At 41.7% G+C, this 21,511-nt stretch overlaps 2 protein-coding genes across 2 annotated transcripts; both read left to right on the plus strand.

The window, feature by feature from the left end:
- The first annotated feature begins 995 nt into the window (after positions 1–995).
- LOC128982090 (uncharacterized) lies at positions 996–11,692 on the plus strand. Its single transcript, XM_054401132.1, has 6 exons — positions 996–1,098; positions 2,958–3,016; positions 3,449–5,073; positions 9,157–9,404; positions 10,145–10,240; positions 11,358–11,692. Exons 1-6 carry the CDS (start codon positions 996–998, stop codon positions 11,690–11,692), a joined length of 2,466 nt encoding a protein of 821 aa, XP_054257107.1.
- Positions 11,693–12,819: 1,127 nt separating this feature from the next.
- Positions 12,820–14,010, plus strand: LOC128982089 (uncharacterized). Its single transcript, XM_054401131.1, has one exon. It carries the CDS (start codon positions 12,820–12,822, stop codon positions 14,008–14,010), a length of 1,191 nt encoding a protein of 396 aa, XP_054257106.1.
- Positions 14,011–21,511: the final 7,501 nt, after the last annotated feature.

A 21,511-nucleotide genomic window follows, 5' to 3' on the forward strand; every position in this document is an offset into this window, starting at 1 on the left:
GGCGAAGATAGAACTTACATGGGCTCTTATGGGAGCTCCATATTTGGACATGGGATAAAAAGTACTTGGCGGCTCGGGGGATCGAACACGGTCCGACTGGATGAGAGGCGAGTACGCTATCCACTCGGCCACAACGGCAGTTAATAGGATAAGAGTGTAAGGTGGTATAATAGACTTGGAGGTGTGTGTGTATAGGATAAAAAGTGTTTGGGCGGGTTGAGGATTCGAACCCGGGGCGCCTGGGTGAGAGGCGAGTACGCTATCCACTCGGCTACAACGGTAGTTAATAAGACAAGAGTGTAAGGGTGTATATGGATGCGTTGGCTGCCGCGGTAGCCGCCGCCGCCGCCGCCACCGCAGCTAATGTGTCTGGTTTTGATTTTGGCCACCAGAGGAGGGGTGATGGAGTTCTGATTTTGTCCGCTAGGTGTGTTTGGTTTTGATTTTGGCCACCAGAGGGGTGACGGAGTTTTGATTTTGGCCGCTAGGTGTCCCGCGTGTCTATGGTGGGAAAAAAAATCCTGTGGGAATTCGCTGTGCGGTGTAAGAGATTGACGGAGTTCTGATTTTGGCCGCTAGGTGATTGCCGCCCCCGGGGGTGGTGTGTGTAGTTCTGATTTTCACCACTAGGTCCTGTGAGTTTGGATTTTGTCCACTAGGTGGTAGCGGGATAAATCCCTGCACCGGGATCCCTGTGCAAATATCCCACAAAAATCCCCGCTTGGTTAATATAATTCAGTGTAAATAAATCTTATGTATTGTTTGTAGGGGTATTCTAACTGTTATTTTGCAGAGGGTTTTAAACAACTGAACTAAAAACAGTATTCGATTAAACCAACATGCTAATTAACAGATAGTGTGTTATATTAATATGTGTTGGTATCAAACTGAATATATCAGTGGCACAGTGCTGTTGTGGAGTAATATCCACTTGATGGTTGAACGCTGCTGTGACTGTTTAATATTCTTTAAGTTGACTAGGCTTTACTGTGAATATGCGTGTCTCTGGGTTAGATGTTATCGCGCGGCGACGTGCGACCCCGGACGTGCTTGATGTGATCGCGCGGCGACAGGGGCCATGGACGTGCTCGCGCGACGGTGCGTAATTGGAATATATATGGTCGCATTGTTATGCGACCCTGTTATATTGTTGCAATAGGTTATATTGTTGGCACAATTTTGGCTAAAATGTTTGGCTAACAATGTCGAGGGCATAATAGCACAATCGTGACTAAAATGTTTTGGCTAATAATGTCGAGGACATGATATGCGTATTGTGTGTCACTTTGATGCTTGGCCATATTTGGTGTGAGGCCAAGGCCTACTTCCGCTTGTTGTCTTATAAAAGGATGGAAGTTTATTTTAAGAAATCAGTCTTGTTCAGTGTCTTTCTCTGACTTGAGGTGAGTTTAGCATTTAATTCACTGTTCTATTCTTTACGCTGTTATGCCGGTAGTAGTGTTTTATTAAAACTTGTGTTGTATTGTATTATTTTAACGTATCATACTATTCTGCCGCTGACCAGTACGTGTTTCTATACTTAACTAAATAAAGTTAATAAGGTGTTAAGTACACTATTATATTATACTGCTTTTTTTCACTATGTGTTTTGATACTTAACTAAATGGAAGTTGTTAAGGTGTTAAGTACACAGGAGACATATGTTAAAAGATTCAGGTTGTATGGTATTAGGACTACATTTAAATTTAATAATCCGCCTAAAGATACAAATGAGCTTGAGTGGTTGAAGCATGGGTTTAATGAATTGGTTGATAAGGTTAAATCTGAAGCGTCTGATACTGATCAGCTCGGGTTTACACTGCAGAGTTTGAATCTAAAACAAAGTGAGCCCGGGTACGTAGCGTTTAGACCCGCTGATAAGGTTAATGGAGAGATCCTGTGGGAAATATTCGGGGGAATAATTCAAAGTAATACTGACATAATTAAATCTAGTGACACGTTTAAAATCACCTGTACCCGTGTTAATTTACCTGTAGGCAGTGGACGTAGACGACCAGGGTTTTTTAATAGTTTTGACGAGGAGTGTCGATCAAGAAAATCAATAGTGGTAATTAAAAATAAAGATAATCTGTGCCTTCCACGAGCTTTGGTAGTAGCAAAGGCTCACGCGAAAAAAGACCCTGAATGGACATTGATTAGGGCAAATAAGGGGCGGCGTCAGGACCTTAAAGCTAGAAAGTTGTTGGATAAAACACAAATAGATATTCCTACAGAAGGAGCGGGTGTGACAGAATTAGAAAAATTCCAATCTCATTTGAAAAAGTATCAAATAACCGTATACAATTATGACAGAAAGGGGCGTGAAGTGTATTACTCAGGTGATCCGGAGAATGCCAAGTATAAAATTAACCTTATGTTTCATGAGGGTCACTATAATGTGATTACTAATCTGACCGGTGCTTTTGCTTGTAATTATTATTGTGAAGGCTGTCACGTCCCGTATAACACAGCTGGTGATCATCATTGTGAAACTATTTGTTCAGCTTGTATGATAACATCTCCGCCATGTAAGATAGAATATAATGGTATACTTTGTCCGAAGTGTAATAGACACTTTAAAAACCAGCTCTGTTTTACAGCTCATCAGAACAGTATATGTAAATCAGTTTATAAATGTCAAGAGTGTACCAAACTGATTTGGTTGAGTAAGAGGAAAGCTCCTCATGTTTGTGGTGAGGTTTGGTGTCAAATATGTATGGACTTTAAAGAGGCGAACCACAAGTGTTATATGCAAGTAGATACTAGAAAACCAAAAACATCAGATTTTCTCTACATATTCTTTGATTTTGAGACAAGACAAGACGAATGCCTATCAGAGTTTGAGCGTGATAAAAAGGTTCATAGAGTCAACCTTTGTGTCTCTCAACGGTTCTGCCATAAATGTATTAATGAGCCGCCTTGTGAAGAATGTGAAGCTAGGACCCGCATATTTTTAGATGACCCTGTCCACGGCTTTATGGACTACGTATTGGCTCTAAGGAGACATTATAAAGATGTATGTGTGATTGCACACAATGGTCAGGGCTTTGATTTTCAATTCGTTCTTAAATATGTATTAGAAAATACAAAATTCACTCCTGAACTGATTATGCGCGGATCTAAGATTGTTCTTATGAAGTTTGATAATTTGCGCTTCATTGATTCCCTTAACTATTTTCCAATGCCTCTGTCAGCCCTTCCAAAAGCTTTTGATTTGCCACCTGAGAAGAAGAAAGGTTACTTTCCCCACCTCTTTAATAGCTTAGCAAACCAGAGCTACAAAGGACCAATGCCACCTCGAGAATATTTCTGCCCTGATACAATGTTTGAAAAGACGCATGAGGACTTTCAGAGATGGTATGATGAGCAGGTAAACAGTAATTATACATTTGATTTTCAAAAAGAACTGGTGGAATACTGTATTTCTGATGTTGACATTCTTGCACAGGCCTGCATTAAATTTAGGAACCTACTATTGACCGAGTGCAATGTAGACCCGTTTTTAGAAGCTGTGACAATAGCAAGTGCTTGTAATCTTGCGTTTAGGAGAAATTTTCTCAAACCAAATACAATAGGACTGATTCCTAAGCAAGGCTATAGGATGGGTGACACTCAATCATCTATAGCTCTCCAGTGGTTAGTCTACGAGGAGATGCAAAGAAATGTACGAATACAGCATGCTGGTAGGGAGAGAGAGACAGTTATAGATGGCTATAAAGTTGATGGGTTTGATGGAGAGCGTATTTATGAGTTTCACGGGTGCTACTTCCACGGCTGCAAAAAATGCTTTCCTTTCAAACGTGACGAGCGCCTCCAGGATGACCCATCTGACACGCTTAACAATAGATACCAAAAGACAAAAGAGAAAATGGACAGATTAGCCAACACTTTATATGAAGTGATAGAGATGTGGGAGTGTGATTTTCTTGTGTTAAAGAAACAAGAGAATCTTAGTTATTTGGAGAACCACCCGGTTTTAAACAATGTACCGTTGATTCCAAGAGACGCGTTTTATGGTGGCCGTACAGGAAACACAAAAACCTATCATGAGTGTGAGTCTGGTGAGGAAATAAAATATGTAGATGTTTGTTCGCTGTACCCATATGTGTGTAAGTATGGAAAGTACCCTGTAGGCCATCCGACGGTATATGTTGGAGATGCAGAATGCCGGGGAAGAGGATTGTCTGTAGAGGGTTTGTTGAAATGTAAAATCCTTCCTCCAGTAGATCTATATCACCCGGTTCTTCCTTCAAGAATGCATGGGAAGCTTATGTTTGTACTTTGCAGAAAATGTGGTGAGGAGACAAACCAGGATACCTGTCATCACTCTGATGACGAAAGAGCCTTGGTAGGAACATGGGTAATGGATGAGATCCGCGTAGCAGTAGAGAACGGATATAATATTCTACAGTACTATGAACTCTGGGAATATGGTGTTGCAACTTTTGAAAAAGGAGGCCTATTTACAGAGTTTATTAATAAATTTCTGAAAATGAAACAAGAAGCATCAGGATATCCAGAATGGTGTCAAACTGACGAGGACAAAAATAGATATATAAGGCAGTACCTTGACCATGAAGGAATCAGTTTGGATCCTTTGAAAATTGAAAAGAACGGCGGTCTCCGATCACTAGCAAAATTAATGTTGAACAGCTTTTGGGGAAAATTTGGGGAGAGAGAAAATCAGACAAAGGCTACTATTGTGCGAGATCCTGAGACTCTGTTCAATATGTTAATTAACCCTGCTGTTCAGGTAAATACTATTCAGGAAATCAATCAAGATACATTGTTGGTAAATTGGCAAAATATAGAGGAGGTGGGTGGTTCTTTGCGTAGGGTGAATGTGGCTATAGCGGCATACACGACAGCGCAAGCACGGTTGAAGCTGTACGAGCATCTTAAGGCCTTAGGAGCACAGGTAATCTACTACGACACAGACAGTGTTGTATATCTTTTAAGCGATAATCTACATAAAGTACCTACTGGTGACTATTTAGGTGAGATGACTGATGAGCTGACTGACTACGGACCAGGTTCATTTATTATTGCTTTTGTCTCTGGAGGTCCTAAGACGTATGCCTATGTTGTGTATACTAATAAAGGCGTTAGACCTAATCTTGTTTCTGTTTGTAAAATCAAAGGACTGACTCTGAACCTAAAAGCTAGCAAAAGTTTAAATTTTCAAAAACTCAAAGAAATGGTCTTGTCAGCAAGTGAAAATCCGATGCATGAGGTTACAGAGATGAGAATTAGGCGAACTAAATGTAAGGACGTGCTGACTGTTTGGGAAACGAAACGTTTTAAGATTACGGGGCCTAAGCGTAAACGAGATGGGGACTATGATACTTTACCGTACGGTTTTAAGAAACATCACTCACCAAATCAATCATCATCATCTTGCTAATAATCTCGCCATCCATTCCAGCCTCCTCCACCTTGTAATCTCCAAATAAATTCCTCTTCTGAAGAGTCTTCCCCCTCTTCCTCCTCTTCACTTGACCACTCAGCAGGTCCTCCAAAGTTCCATAGAGTACTAGCACTACCAGAAGAGTTCGATCGTTCTCTCATGGTGGGATGAACAACACAAACACGTGGCCCGTAATATTTTTCACACTGATTATCTTTTCCAATTAAAGTCACAAGAGCAGATTTACAAACACTATGTATATATAATAGTAGAGCCAACATGATACTACACACTGTTCCCACGTTCACATATGGTGAGAAGCATCTCCTACTGAGATAGTAGTGGGGAGTCTAAATATAGATCCTGACGCGACAAGTGTAACTGAGGTTGTCACCTACTGAGACAACATAATAGTAAGTCTTTAATGAGGTGCTTGGTCACCACATGGTCACCGCGTATACAAAATATACCGCACGGAGGAGGCAACTATAATGATTGTGGAAGGCCTTCACGTGTCATAGCGGTGGAGGGGCTATGACATCCTTTTTAGAGAAAATAAACTCACCTATTGTCGCGGTAGTGGCGGTAGTGGCCGCTGTGCAGGCCCTACAACCTCGTAATGGTGTATTGTACTAGAGACCTCGTTGTCAGGTTTCGGTTTTCTGTACGATCGAGCGGCTCTAACTATAGGCGGTGACCGCGGCGGAAGAGATATAACAACACAACAGAACAAATTGAAGCCCATCTCGCAACTGCGACACAGATGCTCTCCCCTTTTTGTAGCGCTCTAAATAAAGTAGTCTGTAACGCGAAATTAAATGTCATTTCAAAATGGACATCAGGAGAGTAATAGCTCAAGAGCTGCACAAACCCGCTCGCCGAAATTATCCAAGACGTAGAGTGACTCTTAAAGGTATTAATGATCTCTATCAGGCGGATTTAGTTGAGATGCAACCGTATGCAAAATACAATAAAGGTTATCGTTATATACTAACTATGATTAATTGTTTCACTAAATTTGCTTTTGCGATCCCGCTTAAAGGCAAGACAGGTGTTGAAGTAGCTAAAGTGCTAGAGCCGATATTATTAAAACATAAAATGAAACATCTACAAACCGACGAGGGTAAAGAATGGTTCAACAAAAGTGTTAAAGCGTTAGTCAGCAGGTTTAAAATTAATCATTATGCGACATTTTCATATCTCAAGGCCAGCATTGTTGAGAGGTTCAACAGGACAATAAAACAAAAAATGTGGACGTTATTTACAGCAAAGGGGAGCTATGAGTGGGTATCTATTCTGCAGAAGCTCGTTGATCAATATAACAATTCAAAACATAGAACTATAGGAATGAAACCCAAGGACGTGAGGCAAAAACATGTTAAAGCAATTTTATCGCGAATAAATAGTAGTCATAAAAGTGCCACGGCTGCTGCTGCTGCCAAACCAAAGTTTTCTGTCGGCGATTCTGTGAGAATTAGCAAATACAAGCGGGTATTCACTAAAGGATACATGCCTAACTGGACAAACGAAGTATTTAAAATATATGCAATAAAGCCAACCCACCCGGTTACTTATATCTTACAAGATTCTAAAGGGGAAATCCTTAAGGGCGGATTTTATGAGGCTGAGCTGAGTATATCTAAGACTGGGGATGTATATCTTGTGGAGAAAGTAATAAAACGTAAAGGGGATAAAGTGCTAGTTCGCTGGTTGGGTTTTGATGGTAAAGACGACACATGGGTTAACAAAAGCGATATTCTTATTTAGAGCTATCCCTCGGTGAGGTGTTATTTAAAGTTCAAGCAGGAGAGGAAAAGTTTCAGTGTCACAATGAGACTAGCTGAGCAAGGATCTCATATTTCTGTCCGGAATTTTGATGAATATTTTGGTACCGGTATGAGCTCATCTACTAATAAAAATGGGCCTCTTTTGCCGGAAGCAGTACGTTGTATTATATCAGGTCCTTCAAATGCGGGAAAAACGAACGTGTTATTCAATCTTATATTCGATCCAAATGGTGTAGTATTTGAAAATATCTACGTGTTTTCAAAATCCCTCTATCAGCCGAAATACAAATTTCTTTCGTCAGCTTTACCCAAAGAAGTCGGATACTTTGCATTCAATGACAATGAACAAATTGTCGACCCAAGCGAAGCTAAGCCGAATTCAGTTATGATATTTGACGATATATCATGTGAAAAGCACAACAACATCCGGTCCTATTTTTCAATGGGTAGACATAGGAATATTGATGTATTCTATCTTGGTCAGTCGTACAGTAAGATTCCTAAACAGTTGGTGAGAGACAACTGTAACTTTATTATACTATTCAGGCAGGATGATATGAATCTAAGACATGTATACACTGATCATGTTAACACTGATATGAGCTTTGATAAGTTCAGAGGGTTGTGTGCTCAAGCGTGGAAGGAAAATCATGGGTTTTTGGTAATAGATAAGACTCGTGATATTAACAAAGGGAGGTACAGATTGAAATTTGACTTTTTTGTAGAGGATTTGTGATAGCAGTGGGGGGTATGTGTTATGTAAAAGTGCTATGCTTTGTACAGTACACATTAGTTTTATAGTTGAACTACAATGGTAAACATCTATACGTACAACGATCTTAGAGGTTACGACACAAAACTTCATAATGTTAAATCAAATCTCTGCACTTTTTACTATTCAGATAGGAGAAAGTTTTGCGGTAATTATTGCAGCAGAAAGGGGCGTCATGGTCATCCTTATAACCGGATGTAAATTTACCTTAATTTTACCTGTAATTTTACTTATGATATCTGCTAGTGAACGCACCTACAACCGTGAACTGTGGATTAAGTTTTTAGCAAAATGCGAAGAAAAAAAGGTACCACTAGAGCTTGTTATCTACCACGAAGATATGACAAACTGTACTGTACGCGAATCTCATAATATGTTATCGCGATTCAGACCGTTTCCAGATATTTTTGGAAAGGTCCTACCTCTACGAGACCGGCATGGCGGCATAAACTTTACACAGATTTATCTGAGAATGCTTGAATATGGGTGTAAAATCCCTTACGCCGCTCGTTGCATAGTATTAACTGAGCGTACACTACCAATAAGGTCCCCCGTAACAATATATAAAACGGCATTAGCTTCTAAATGTCATATTGACATTAGTTATAATGTAGCATACGGTCCAGTGCCTCCAGGATTACCTCCTGGGGTTCGGGGTAAGCGCTATACAGCAGCAAACAACCTGTGCCAAGGACTTTTTACTACAGATTTTTTGAAAGCGGCATTGCCAACTTTACCACTCTATTGCGACCATTTTGGTATAAGTCTTAGTAGTGACGGTGTTTATACAATAACTAATAGAGCACTATTTGATCAGTGGCGAGAATTTACAGGCGCAAATCCTAGCGAGTTTTGGCTCGTAAATTCATTTCTATTACACCACAATCAGGCTCAACGGCCAATGAGTCTTTTACAAAAATATATGGATAACAGTGATGATAGATACACTGTGGCTGAAATACCACAATGGAGAGGAGGGTGGAAAAGGACTTTTGTTTTTCGAAGTTGGTCAACACGATACAATATACCACTATTTGATGCACACACTAAGAGGTACTACAGAGGTATCAATATAGCATCTGGTATCTCGTTAAAGGACGTGGTGCGTTATTTGCGTAAACACAAGAGACGCGCAATGTTTTTCAGGCAGGTTGAGCTGCCATAAATGTGTTGTTGTTGTTGGTTGATAGTTCAGTAGCAAAGATGAGTCGGAAGAATAAAGACCTTGTGTCGAAAATTGCCGAACTAGAAGAGGCGGTAAGACATAAGTTTCGACGATTTAAAGATGGTAATGTTGAAAATGAAAGATTACTAGAGCAGCAGTATAGACCGATTATCAGAGAATTGAAAAAAACTGAGCCTCAAATAAAAGCTGAACAAATGTCTGCTGTCAAAGGGGAAGAAGAAGAAGAAGGAGAAGAAGCAATGGATTATGTCAGTGGGGACGATGATGATAATTACTTTAACCAATCGTTTAAACCTACTGGCGTTTCGACACCGAACCGGTTGTATGATGTTGTGTCTTCACCTGTAGGCTTGGAAACGGCTTCCCGATATGTCGACGAACATTTTGAAAACCCGTTGACGCGGAAATATATGAAACTACTCATGGCAGATGCCGGCGGAAAGTCTCGAATAATTGATCATGATTATGGTCCCCGTTACAATAGTGACGGCAATAAGTTAATGATTGGTGATAAAGAATTAGAATTTGACAGCGACGGGTCATTGGTTATAAATAATACAAAATATCAACCTACAGTCGGCTTATACGAATTGTTGTTCAAACGACTACCCGATGAGGATCTATACAATAGTGAAGACCTACAGACATACAAGAATATATTAGTAGCAACAAACGCGCACAAAAAACAATACAGCTTTTACAAGCAAATAAGAAGGGATAATAGTTTGAAATACAAACACGTCATTAGAAAATTATTTCCCGCTAAACAGGGCCGGGGCATGACTTGGAAGACTGCTACATCTCGGAATATTGTTCACTGGGACGACCCTAATGAACTTGTAAGCAGAATGAAACTACTAACCGCGTCAACTGAGTCTGGAAACACGTCTCATAGTAATGAAATCCTTAATATTGTGGAGGAGCTCCGTGAAGCTGGGTTTATAAAAGGGGCGGGCAATAGTAGATACAAATCACTTTTACAATGGGTGTAGACAAGTTCGGACGTTACGAGAAAAAGGAAAAGGCTCTTGTCGGGCCAAAGGGCGAGGGCTTTGCACTGACTCAAGATGGTAACTATGATATGCAGGGTAAACGTTTGTGTAATGTCGAAAATCCAAAGGACAATTTTGATGTGATTAATTTTAGAACCCACGCGGAATCACTTTTAAACTGTATGACAAGGCAAAGTGGTCATTTTGATGCTCAAAACACCCGTGTGTGTAATATAGCTGACCCTGTTAGTATTAATGATGCTGTGTCTAAGCAGTATATGGATTTTCATACGCCGCTTAAATTGACTGATGCAAAAGCATACTCAATACACCATTACCGGTTGCAAGACGTTGCAGAGCCGAAAGCTGATAGAGACGGAGTTAATCTATTGTTTCTTAAAGAAAACGCTATAACACGAGAAAGTGTACAGAGAGAGTTTGATGCAAAAAATGCAGTTATTCGGAACGTAGCACTGCCGGTAAAAGACGCGGATGCGGTAAATCTTCAGTGTCTAAACAGCACAGCCTTAGTTAAAAATAAAGATGGGGCTTTTGATGTAAAAAATACGGTTATCCAAAACTTGGCACCTCCTAGTAGAGCGGGAGATGCTGTAAATAAATTGTACATGGACAACCGTGTACCTTTACAAGGCTCATTAGCATGGAACTTTAAGGATAAACGTTTAGGTCATGTCGCTGATCCATCAAGTGCTCATGATGCGATTACCCTACAATATCTTCAACGTAATTCAATTTTACCTAATAATGATAAATCCTGGGATGTTAAGGGTAGGCGAATAGCGAATGTTAGTAAACCACAAGCATTGAGCGATGCTGTAAACAAGCAGTACGTCAAAGAAATTATCGCGGAATTAGCCTATTCACTGTATAAACAGATGAATCAGACGAAACGCGTGAGTCTAACCTCATATGACGAATGGAGGGGGCAGGTTGTTCACGAGACAGCAACCTGGGACGACCTTTTTAAGACAAGTTAAAATATCTCATTCCAATCAGTATTAAAATGGTTGGGAAGAGGATAACATTGGTCAGACGCAAAAGAGCCGTCGTCGGAGAAGGTCTTATATCTTCTATTGTTAACAAAGCTGTGGACCTTTTACCTTTTGAAGCTCACCTGGTTATAATTATTGTGGACCTGGAACAAGGTTAAAAAAGAGACTAGCCAGAGGTGATAGAGGTATTAACGGTTTAGACGAAGCGTGTAAGGTGCACGATATCGCATATTCGAGGTACAAAGATAACGCGCACAGACAACAAGCGGATAAGGAGCTAGCAGAACGCGCTTGGCGTAGATTTAAATCATCAGACGCGTCTGTAGGAGAAAAGGCGGCTGCCTGGGCAGTAACTACAGCGATGAAGACAAAGGCAAAGTTTGGTGGTGGAAAGAGGAAGAAGAAGCAATCGACTCGTAGAGTTAAGAAAAAGACACCTGGAGGTAGAGGATTGTATCTACGTCCCTACCCTAGAGGGGGTGGAGTTAAACGTAAAAAGCGGAATACGAGGAAAAAAAAACGTGGATCCCGCTAAGACCGTTGACAAATTACGACTTGAAATACTACGCGAAATTACTGAAAATCCCTCATTTTCGCGGAGTGTATATGAGAGACACTCTACCTGTTCGACCTAACTTAAATGAGACTGCTATTGTAAACTTAGATTCGGCAGTGGGTGAAGGCACACATTGGGTGTGCTATAGAAAAGAGGGTAGTCGGGTGCATTATTTTGATAGTTTTGGCAACTTAAAACCTCCGCTAGAACTGTTGCAGTACTTTGCCAACTGTGAAGTCTTCTATAATTATCGTAGAGTGCAATCATTTGATTCAGTTGTTTGCGGGCATTTGTGTCTAGAGTTTCTCTGCAAAAATGTTTAGCTTAAGCGGTCGTGGATCGTATATTACAAATGAATACTTTCCACCTGTTGACATGAGCGATGGTGAGTGGGAGATTGGACTTGTGGATTTAATGACTTTTCATTCAATCCCCAACATTGAATCTGGAATAAATAACAAGTTTTACTATGGTAAAGCGGGAGTTGTCAGTATTGATGAAGGGGCATATGAAGTGGAAAATATAGAGTCTACTTTAAAGGCGAAACTGGGAAAGGATGTGGAATTTAAGCTCACAGCTAACAACAGCACCTTACGTTCGGAAATTTTCTGCTCACAGAGTGTTGATTTTACTAAAGGCGATTCAATCGGATCCTTGCTAGGCTTCTCCAATAGAGTCCTTGAAGCTGGGAAAACACATGTATCCGATACTACAGTCAACATAATGAAAGTTGATGTTATTCGTGTCGAGTGTAATATTGTTCGTAGATCGTTTGATAACGGTAGAGAAAGTCATACGGTGCACGAATTTTACCCAAATGTAGGTCCAGGGTATAAAATAGTCGAGATACCTAACACAATAATTTACTTACCAGTGAACGTTTCAAGTGTCAACAACGTGTCGATATCTCTGCGCGATCAAGACGGCAACTTGATTAATCTCAGAAACGAAAGATTGTCTGTTAGGTTACACGTTAGAAAAAAGAACAATGGGACTGGTATTTAGGGACATATTACCTGTTCCAAACATCAGTAGGCCAAAAGACGTTGTACGGTTAACATCGTCGAGTGTTAAGTTTTTGCGGTCTCTTGGATTTAAGGTTGAAAATGTTGGATATAAACACAAAGGCAGAGTACAGTGATGCCATCACCGGCATGGAGTTTCACACTCACAAGCCATACGCGTCGTCCACGTTTAAAAATAACGATGAGATCCGAATACCGATCAGTCAACAGGATATTATTACAGCACCGTTTGAGAGTACATTGCTCGTTAAGGGTACGGTTAAAAGTACAAAAACTGATAGAACAGAGGCGCCGTGGCATTTCGTGAATAACGCGGTGGCGTTTTTCTTTGATGAAATACGCTATGAGATTGCGGGTATTGAAGTGGATAGGACAAAGAATGTCGGTATTACAACAACTATGAAAAATGTTCTTTCGATCAGACCCCATGAGGTGAATATGTTGAAGAATGCCTGCTGGTTAGGCCCTGGCGAGAAATTACAGTCCAAAGAGTTTTCATTTTCCGTTCCACTACGTCTTTTACTCGGTTTTGCTGAGGACTACAGACGTGTAATTGTAAATAACAAACAGGAGTTGGTGCTTCTGCGCTCCGCTTCAGATAAAAATGCTGTAATCAGTAATGACGCGAGTGATGTTTCTATAACAATTACAGGGGTGTACTGGCGTGTTCCTCATGTGAACGTTTCCGACTCCTACCGACTTACTATGTTGCGCATGATCGAAAAGGACACCACGGTCCATATACCTTTTAGGTCTTGGGAGCTTCACGAATACCCGTCACTGCCACAAACTAATATACACTCGTGGACGGTTAAAACATCAGCACAATTGGAGAAACCTCGATATGTCATTTTGGCATTTCAGGAGGATAGGAAAAATCAATACGCTAAAGACATGTCCTCGTTTGACCACTGCGACTTGACAAACATCAAGGTGTATTTGAATTCTCAATATTTCCCCTACGACAACATTAACGGAGATAAAACACTATTTTACGAAATGTTTTGTCGATTTCTAGAATCATATTATGGTAGACAGTCTACCGGTCAAACCGCTGTCACAATGGAAAAGTTCAACGCCAATGTCCCGCTATACGTAGTCGATTGCTCCAAACAAAATGATGCAATCAAGTCGGGACCTGTAGACGTGAGAGTGGATTTTGAAACAAAGAACGCGGTTCCCGCCAGCACTACAGCATACTGTCTCTTAATACACGATAGTCAAATGACCTATAAGTTACTCACCGGTTCTGTAAGTAAGGTGACTGTATAGTTTTTAGTCTACAGCTGGTCTCTGTCTGATAAACATGGAAGAAAAAAAGTGGCAGAACATTGCGTGGATTTATGTTAACCTCTTTGAAAAGGGTAGGTTAAAACGTAAAATAGATTGGAACGGCAGGCTGTTGAGTTTGGATTTCGCCACAGTCGGAGTGTTTGATCGAATCGAATTTGAAGTTATAAGCGAATTTGCTATGTCTCGTGCGGCGGTGGATTTAATTAATTTATTAATTAATTTCCATAAGTATGACACGCTGGATGTACATGTCTATGGCGATAAAGATGATTATCATAGAGAATCTTTTGACTTAAACAGTATGCTAAATAATGACGATGAAGAGAATGACACCGACGACGACGACGATGACGACGACATACCCCGTCACTATATCAGTCTACCTGATCTTGAAGTTGCCAATGTTCAATGTGTGCGGATTAAGTTGAGAGATCGAAAAAAGTACGTTTCGTTTTACCAGGAGGATTCGGAGGAAGAGGCGGAGGCGGAGGCTGAGGCGGAGGCGGAGGCGGAGGTGGAGACGGAGGCGGAGGCGGAGGCGGAGGCAGAGGCAGATGAGGGTCTCAGTCGTTAAGATGGCCTCACAGGTAGTGGACGATGTACAGGTGATTCAAGCCAGCTTTGAAGTTTGTAAAGACTATGTGACGAATAGACTCGCGAAGGTGTTAGTATCGCTTTATAAAAACGGCCAGAATATCAGTGACGGCAGATCGTTTGACCGTGACGGGGGCATGCTAAACTATCACGTCGCAGACTATTCCTGCTTTGACCGTATAAGGATTGAAACGTTCCCCGGATCGTATCTCTTAAGGAAAGCGTGTAGCGTTGAAAATGTTCTCAAGCGTGTCAGTTTCTACAGCCAATTTGACATTGTTACCGTTTATCAGTTGAAATACGATTTCACCATACAATTGGGTGTTTTTAGTTTAAATGAAAGATGTATCGATGTCAATGTCGCCCCCGACACCTATAATGTCCGAATTATTCTAGGAAGGTCACTACTGGACACACAGGTACCGGAAGTGACAAAGCCCGCGCTTTCAGACCCCCTAGAGAATAACCCCATTGAGGGGTACGATACCTGTGAACGATACGAAATCTCTCAGTTTCAATGATGGAGCCGTCGAGTGAGGACGTGGCCACTGCCACAGCTGTTGCTGACCAGGTGAGTATAGAAACCGTGCCTAAACCTACAGAGGGAATAAACCTGCTGACCGGTATTTTTTTGAAAAAAGTCTTCTTTCTGGACCACGATGTGACAAAGTGTGTAATTACGGGGGTATTCAAAAATAGAGACAACCAGATTGGCGTTTTGTTTAAATCAAAGAAAGGAAGTGTGTATTGGTCACAGGATGTATTCAATCAATTCGGTGTGACAGCTTTCAACGCTGTCACAGCAGCGATGGAGCTCGGCCAAAAATTCCACACTTCACTCGTCACCGGTGAGAGTGTGAAGGTTATTTCGGTATTTGGCAAACAACACGTATTCATTCACGGCGGGGAACACACTTTGGCACTAAACAACGCAGAATGGGTCCAGTTTATTAATAGCCTTCCGCTCGTGCACATTCACCTCACGGAGCTGTTTTCTCGCGAGGCCGATATTAGAGAATTCATAACAGAGGTGTTAAACAACAAAGAGGGGTCGGAAAATCCCCCATCTCTGCCTAATTTTTCAACATCACTTTACAATGAGTTGTTGTTGTTCAAGCGCTGGCCGTTTACCAGTAGCAGTTGTTGAATTTCACGCTTTCAAAGACAACAATAACACGTTTATTGTAAAAGAGTTTGCAATAGTTGCAGAATCACTCTGCTGTCAGATTATATTTCGTCCTCCATATGTGTTGCGCAATCTTGACGAAAAAACTAGGCGTTCAAATAGATGGCTAACACGTCATTATCATTGTATTCGTTGGGACGATGGAACAATTCCATACGATGAGGGGTTAATACGTAATTTATGTGCTTCTTTTAGTGTCATCTACACTAAAGGATTGGAAAAGGTTACATTCCTAAAGCGCTTTCATCCAAATGTTCTGGAAATAACATCAGATGAAGGTAAAGAGGGGGTGGAGGGAGAAGATAACCATGTAAATTGTTTGTTACCACAACACAGTGGGGGGTTTTCAAAGTGTGCTCTGCACACGGCACAAAAAAGAATCAAATATTTTCTCTAGTGTCAGTCTGTAGTTTGACTTTGTGCTGTGCGGATCATGGCTGAACAGGTGTGGGAAATTCTCTCTCAGGAGCCTAAAGAACCCGAAGGGGTGATGACAGATGGTTTTATTATGAAATTTGATCGGTATATGAATTGGGATTTGCTCTCCACACATTATAATTTTTCAACTGATATGTTGAGACGTTATTTTCACCGAGTTAACTGGAAAAAACTTTTAACGCGTATCAAATTTTCCGAGGCATTCCTCAGAGAAATGGCGGGTAATTTCAGTGAAGGTGCTTGGAGCATATTGAGTCGCTATCAGAAGCTGTCCGAGTCTTTCATTCGAGAATTCGCCACCAAAGTTGACTGGGATAATATTGCGCTGTACCAAGATGTGAGTTGTAAATTTCTCTATGAACAGAGTCACAGTTTTGATGAGATTCCAGAAAGTCAATATTATTATATATAACATGTGTACGTGTGTGTGTGTGTGTGTGTGTTGGGAAGCTGATTGTCTCTATATACGTGTAGGAGTCACCTATCCATTAGGCTGGGCTAAACCCTGGTAAGTCCTTGGGTAGACGAGAGGGTTGAGGTAAAACTCGTAGAACATTGCGTTTCCTTCGACCCACACTAAAATAGAGCTAAGACGTTTCCTAGCTGTGTAGGTGCCACCTACCCTTTAGGCTGGGGCTAAGCTCTGGTAAGTCCTTGGGTAGATGAGAGGGTTGAGGTAAAACTCGTAGAACATTGCGTTTCCTTCGGCCCACACAGTGTATGATTGTGTATATTTGAGTACCTTGTTATATTTAATAGCATTGCAAGTGTAGAAAGTAGAATGAAAAAAAAAACAAAGTCCACTTCTCCGTTCAACCTGGAAAGGTGAAACTGAGGCTAAAATGAACGGTACGCCTAGTAAATAGCCTGATATCGTATTCACAATGAACAGGTTGACGAGAAGTAAAAAAAAAAAAAAACATATAAAAGAGTAAAATATATCCTTTGTCAAATATGTGTGTTGGGTTAATTGAAAGGCTTCACCAAGTAAATAACCACATTTATATTTGTCAAAGGACCAAAAAAAAAAAGTAGTTTAGTGTTTTTGCGGTACCGCAATATTGTACCAGACAGGAGGCGACATTTTTGTTATGGAGTGGTCGTCACTGCAGATGAGCGATGGTTGGGGCTCGTTTCAATAGTGAGATTAGGCCTACTGGGGAAACTCACTTTAATAAAAAACGCGCCAAGACCCCTACGACATGGTTAAATAACCTATCGTGGTGTGGAAATGTGGGTCTGCTGCTAGATACAAGCAGTGCATAGTGAGATTAGGCCTAATGGGAAACTCACTTTAATAAAAAACGCGCCAAGACCCCTACGATATGGTTAAAATAACCTATCGTGGTGTGGAAATGTGGGTCCGCTGTTAGCCTATAGTGAGATTAGGCCTACTGGGGAAACTCACTTAAATAAAAAACGCGCCGAGGCTCCTACGACATGGTTGAATAACCTATCGTGGTGTGGAAACGGAGTCAAACAGCTACAAGCTGCTTTCAACATCGAGCAGGTCAACAACCTCCGCAAAACGTGCCGTGTGTTAACCTTTGGCGTCACGCTTTTGTCACACAGTTTGCATACCTAAAGTGTGGAACAGGTAACAACAGGAATAGTCCTTTGTCGTAGGTGGATGGGAACCGAATAAAGCTTACACACACACGCACATAAACAACCTAGATCCACTATGCTATGATTGCACAATCTGATGAGTCACCGCATCAGATTGCGTCATCACCCGCTTTTGGATATGCGCCAGTATCACCTTACACAGTGACCAGGTATAAAACCAGAGCTCACCTGAGGGGAGCTCACAATCGTCTCCAGTCTTTCATTCAGACCACATCGCTGCTAACGTAAGTAGAGATGGGCTGTGGAGCTCCATCTTTTGCAATTGCCGAGGTGTCTGAAAAGAAGATTTACACAACACGCTGCATATTTAATGATGTAATTTGATTTCAGATGGATCTCTTATCACGTATGGCTGCTTGCGAGCGTCAGGCCGACAATCCTAAGATTGCGGTGAGGGAGCTCACCAAACCAGCTAAAATTTTAGCTGCACGAAAAGTAAGCACAAAGTTCGGAAGACCGACAATCCTGCTGGACATCGAAACAGCCGAGGGGGAAGAGAAGGTCACATTTCTTCCGGCACGCTTTGTGGACGTCTTGACATCGGGGGATTTGCAGGAGTTCACCTCGACAAAGGCGTACAGCATTCAATGCACAGGCTCTACAGGGCAATCGCCAGATGTAAAGATATTTAAGCATTGAAAGAATCAATAAACGCACAATGTTATGAAACTCTTGTTTGTTTTTATTTTTAACCCTAGTCCCTCGAACAGAGGTAGTGGTGGGGAAAAAGGATGGTATAAAAGTAGCTCTTGTTTCCTATGTCACACAGAATTGCCAAGATGCTTGTGGCTCTATTATTTCTGGTGCTTGGAGCTGTTGCGCAGCCTCCTCCTCCTTGGACAAACGAGCCGCAACCTTCCACCTCATTCACCGCAGCGAATTGGTCACCTCCTCCTCAAACCCCTGAGGTAACAAATAGTGTTGTCTTTAACTACTGTAATAGGTGTAGATTTTAGTTTTTCCACATACTTTAGGTCTTACTCAAAATCTCTGCTCCCCATATCACCTCTTCCATGCCTGTGTGTATGATGCATATATATGTGTGTGTGTGTGTGAGTAAAATAAACTATAGTGGCCGAAATGTTATTTGATTTGCAGAATGACTCCTCTCGCACCCCATCTCCTGATTGTATTGATTTGCGCACTCCACCAAACGAGCCGCAACCTTCCACCTCATTCGCCGCAGCGAATTGGACGCCTCCTCCTCAAACCCCTGAGGTAACAAATAGTGTTGTCTTTAACTACTGTAATAGGTGTAGATTTTGGTTTTTCCACATACTTTAGGTCTTACCCAAAATCTCTGCTTCCCATATCACCTCTTCCATGCCTGTGTGTATGATGCATATATATGTGTGTGTGTGTGTGTGAGTAAAATAAACTATAGTGGCCGAAATGTTATTTGATTTGCAGAATGACTCCTCTCGCACCCCATCTCCTGATTGTATTGATTTGCGCACTCCACCAAACGAGCCGCAACCTTCCACCTCATTCGCCGGAGAGAATTGGTCGCCTCCTCAAAACCCTGAGGTAACAAATAGCGTTGTCTTTAACTACTATAATAGGTGTAGATTTTAGTTTTCCACATACTTTAGGTCTTACCCAAAATCTCTGCTTCCCATATCACCTCTTCCATGCCTGTGTGTATGATTCATATACATATGTGGGTGCGTGTGTGTGTAAAATAAACCATAGTGACCGAAATGTTATTTGATTTGCAGAATGACTCCTCTCGTACCCCATCTCCCGATTATATTGATTTGCGCACTCCATCTCCCGACAGCCGGCCATCTTCTGCGGTTATAAGGGAGTTTCTGCTAACCTTAGATGACTTCTTTGTCAGAGGTCCTCCGTCTGCCGACAGTCACCCACCTTCGGCAGCTGAAAGAGACTCCCGGTGGGCACCGTCTCCCTTATTTGACAGACCACCATCCCCTAACACCTTAGGGAACTTCTTAGGAGAATACGGAGTGACATCGAGGAACGTAGAGGCTCTAGACCTGGCAGAATCTTCTGCTGCCGGAACAAGGCCTTCCACTTCCTACTCTCCAGCTCCACAACCGCTGGACTTATCACTACGTTGTAATGAGGTGAGTCTATCTCTCTCTCTCTCTCTCTCTCTCTCTCTCTCTCTCTCTCTCCCTCTCTCTCTCTCTCTCTCTTTCTACGTATATATAATATATTTTACATTTTTTAGGAACCACCACCACCATCCCCAAGCAATAGTGCACCTAGCCCGTCCATTTTACAGTCAGATTGTACTCATTGTGGATGTGTCTACTGCTTCAACATTCCATTCAATCAACGGTTGAAACGAGTAGACAAAATTTTCCAGGTAATTATCACAAAATAAAAAGCTCGTGCATTTATGTGTGTGTATGTGTGTGTGTGTGTGTGTGTGTGTGTGTGGTTATAATCTATAGCTTTTTAACATGTTCGTATTTTTTTTTTCAGCAATACCATCGATTCCCCATTCCTGAAGTCGAAAATCCAGAGGAGGCCTGGCAGGATATAAATCAACTGCATATGGACCTTTCCGACCTCACTTGGATTGTCAATAATATCGCCTTAGAGAACCAGGACCTTCGATATACAGCAGCCCAGGGGACACTCCAGCTGATGGTGTCATCATTATTTGCAATAGTGGTGGGCATCACCCGTTGGTTTCAAGAGCAGCGCTCCAATCAAGATCCGGAACCATCAAGAGAGGTCTGCTGTGCTGTTTGCTTAACATCCCTCCCGAACATTTTTATTCAGCCTTGTGGGCATACCTGCTGCACAGATTGTGCCTACAGGCTCAATTCCTGTCCAATATGTCGGGCACCAATTCTGGGCAGATTTACAATATATTTTGATTGATTCTTTCTCATACAAAATCCGGAACCATCAAGAGAGGTCTGCTGTGCTGTTTTGTTTATCATCCCTCCCGAACATTTTTATTCAACCTTGCAGATTTACAATCTATTTTTATTAACTCTTTCTCAGCCTAAAATAAGGGAGGGGGGTATTATGTGTTATGCTAACGTATCTACTAGCTAGTGATAGCTACTAGCTACCAGCTAGTAGCTATCAATTTCTGGATTGGCGTTCAGCATCATATAATACCCTAACCTGGGGGTGTCCTTCAGGCACTCGGACAGTCCCAAACCCTGTCCTACAGGCTGCAGAAAACTTGTGTTTTGTTTCAGATGACCAATAATAATATCCGGCAAAGGTGGTGCAACATAGTAGCAACAACCAGAACTACATAAACCTGCGGTCAAAATAAGAACTGCCGTCCCAGAGGGCATTGTACCACTGTATTGAAACGGGATTTTTCCCCAGGTAAGGTTTTTAAACACAGAGTAATAACCAAGCGGGGATTTTTGTGGGATATTTGCACAGGGATCCCGGTGCAGGGATTTATCCCGCTACCACCTAGTGGACAAAATCCAAACTCACAGGACCTAGTGGTGAAAATCAGAACTACACACACCACCCCCGGGGGCGGCAATCACCTAGCGGCCAAAATCAGAACTCCGTCAATCTCTTACACCGCACAGCGAATTCCCACAGGATTTTTTTTCCCACCATAGACACGCGGGACACCTAGCGGCCAAAATCAAAACTCCGTCACCCCTCTGGTGGCCAAAATCA

The sequence above is a fragment of the Macrosteles quadrilineatus genome, unplaced genomic scaffold (genome assembly GCF_028750875.1).
Source record: "Macrosteles quadrilineatus isolate MER2022 unplaced genomic scaffold, UCM_ALF_1.0 Scaffold_106__1_contigs__length_352081, whole genome shotgun sequence".
NCBI classification, from domain to species: domain Eukaryota; kingdom Metazoa; phylum Arthropoda; class Insecta; order Hemiptera; family Cicadellidae; genus Macrosteles; species Macrosteles quadrilineatus.

Coding starts and splice junctions, on each gene's coding strand:
- LOC128982090 (XM_054401132.1), top strand. CDS start 996: ATGCGTGTCTCTGGGTTAGATGTTATCGCGCGGCGACGTGCGACCCCG. Junction 1,099..2,957: donor ATGGACGTGCTCGCGCGACG/GTGCGTAATTGG, acceptor GCATATTTTTAG/ATGACCCTGTCCACGGCTTT. Junction 3,017..3,448: donor TAAGGAGACATTATAAAGAT/GTATGTGTGATT, acceptor ATTCTTGCACAG/GCCTGCATTAAATTTAGGAA.
- LOC128982089 (XM_054401131.1), top strand. CDS start 12,820: ATGTTGGATATAAACACAAAGGCAGAGTACAGTGATGCCATCACCGGC.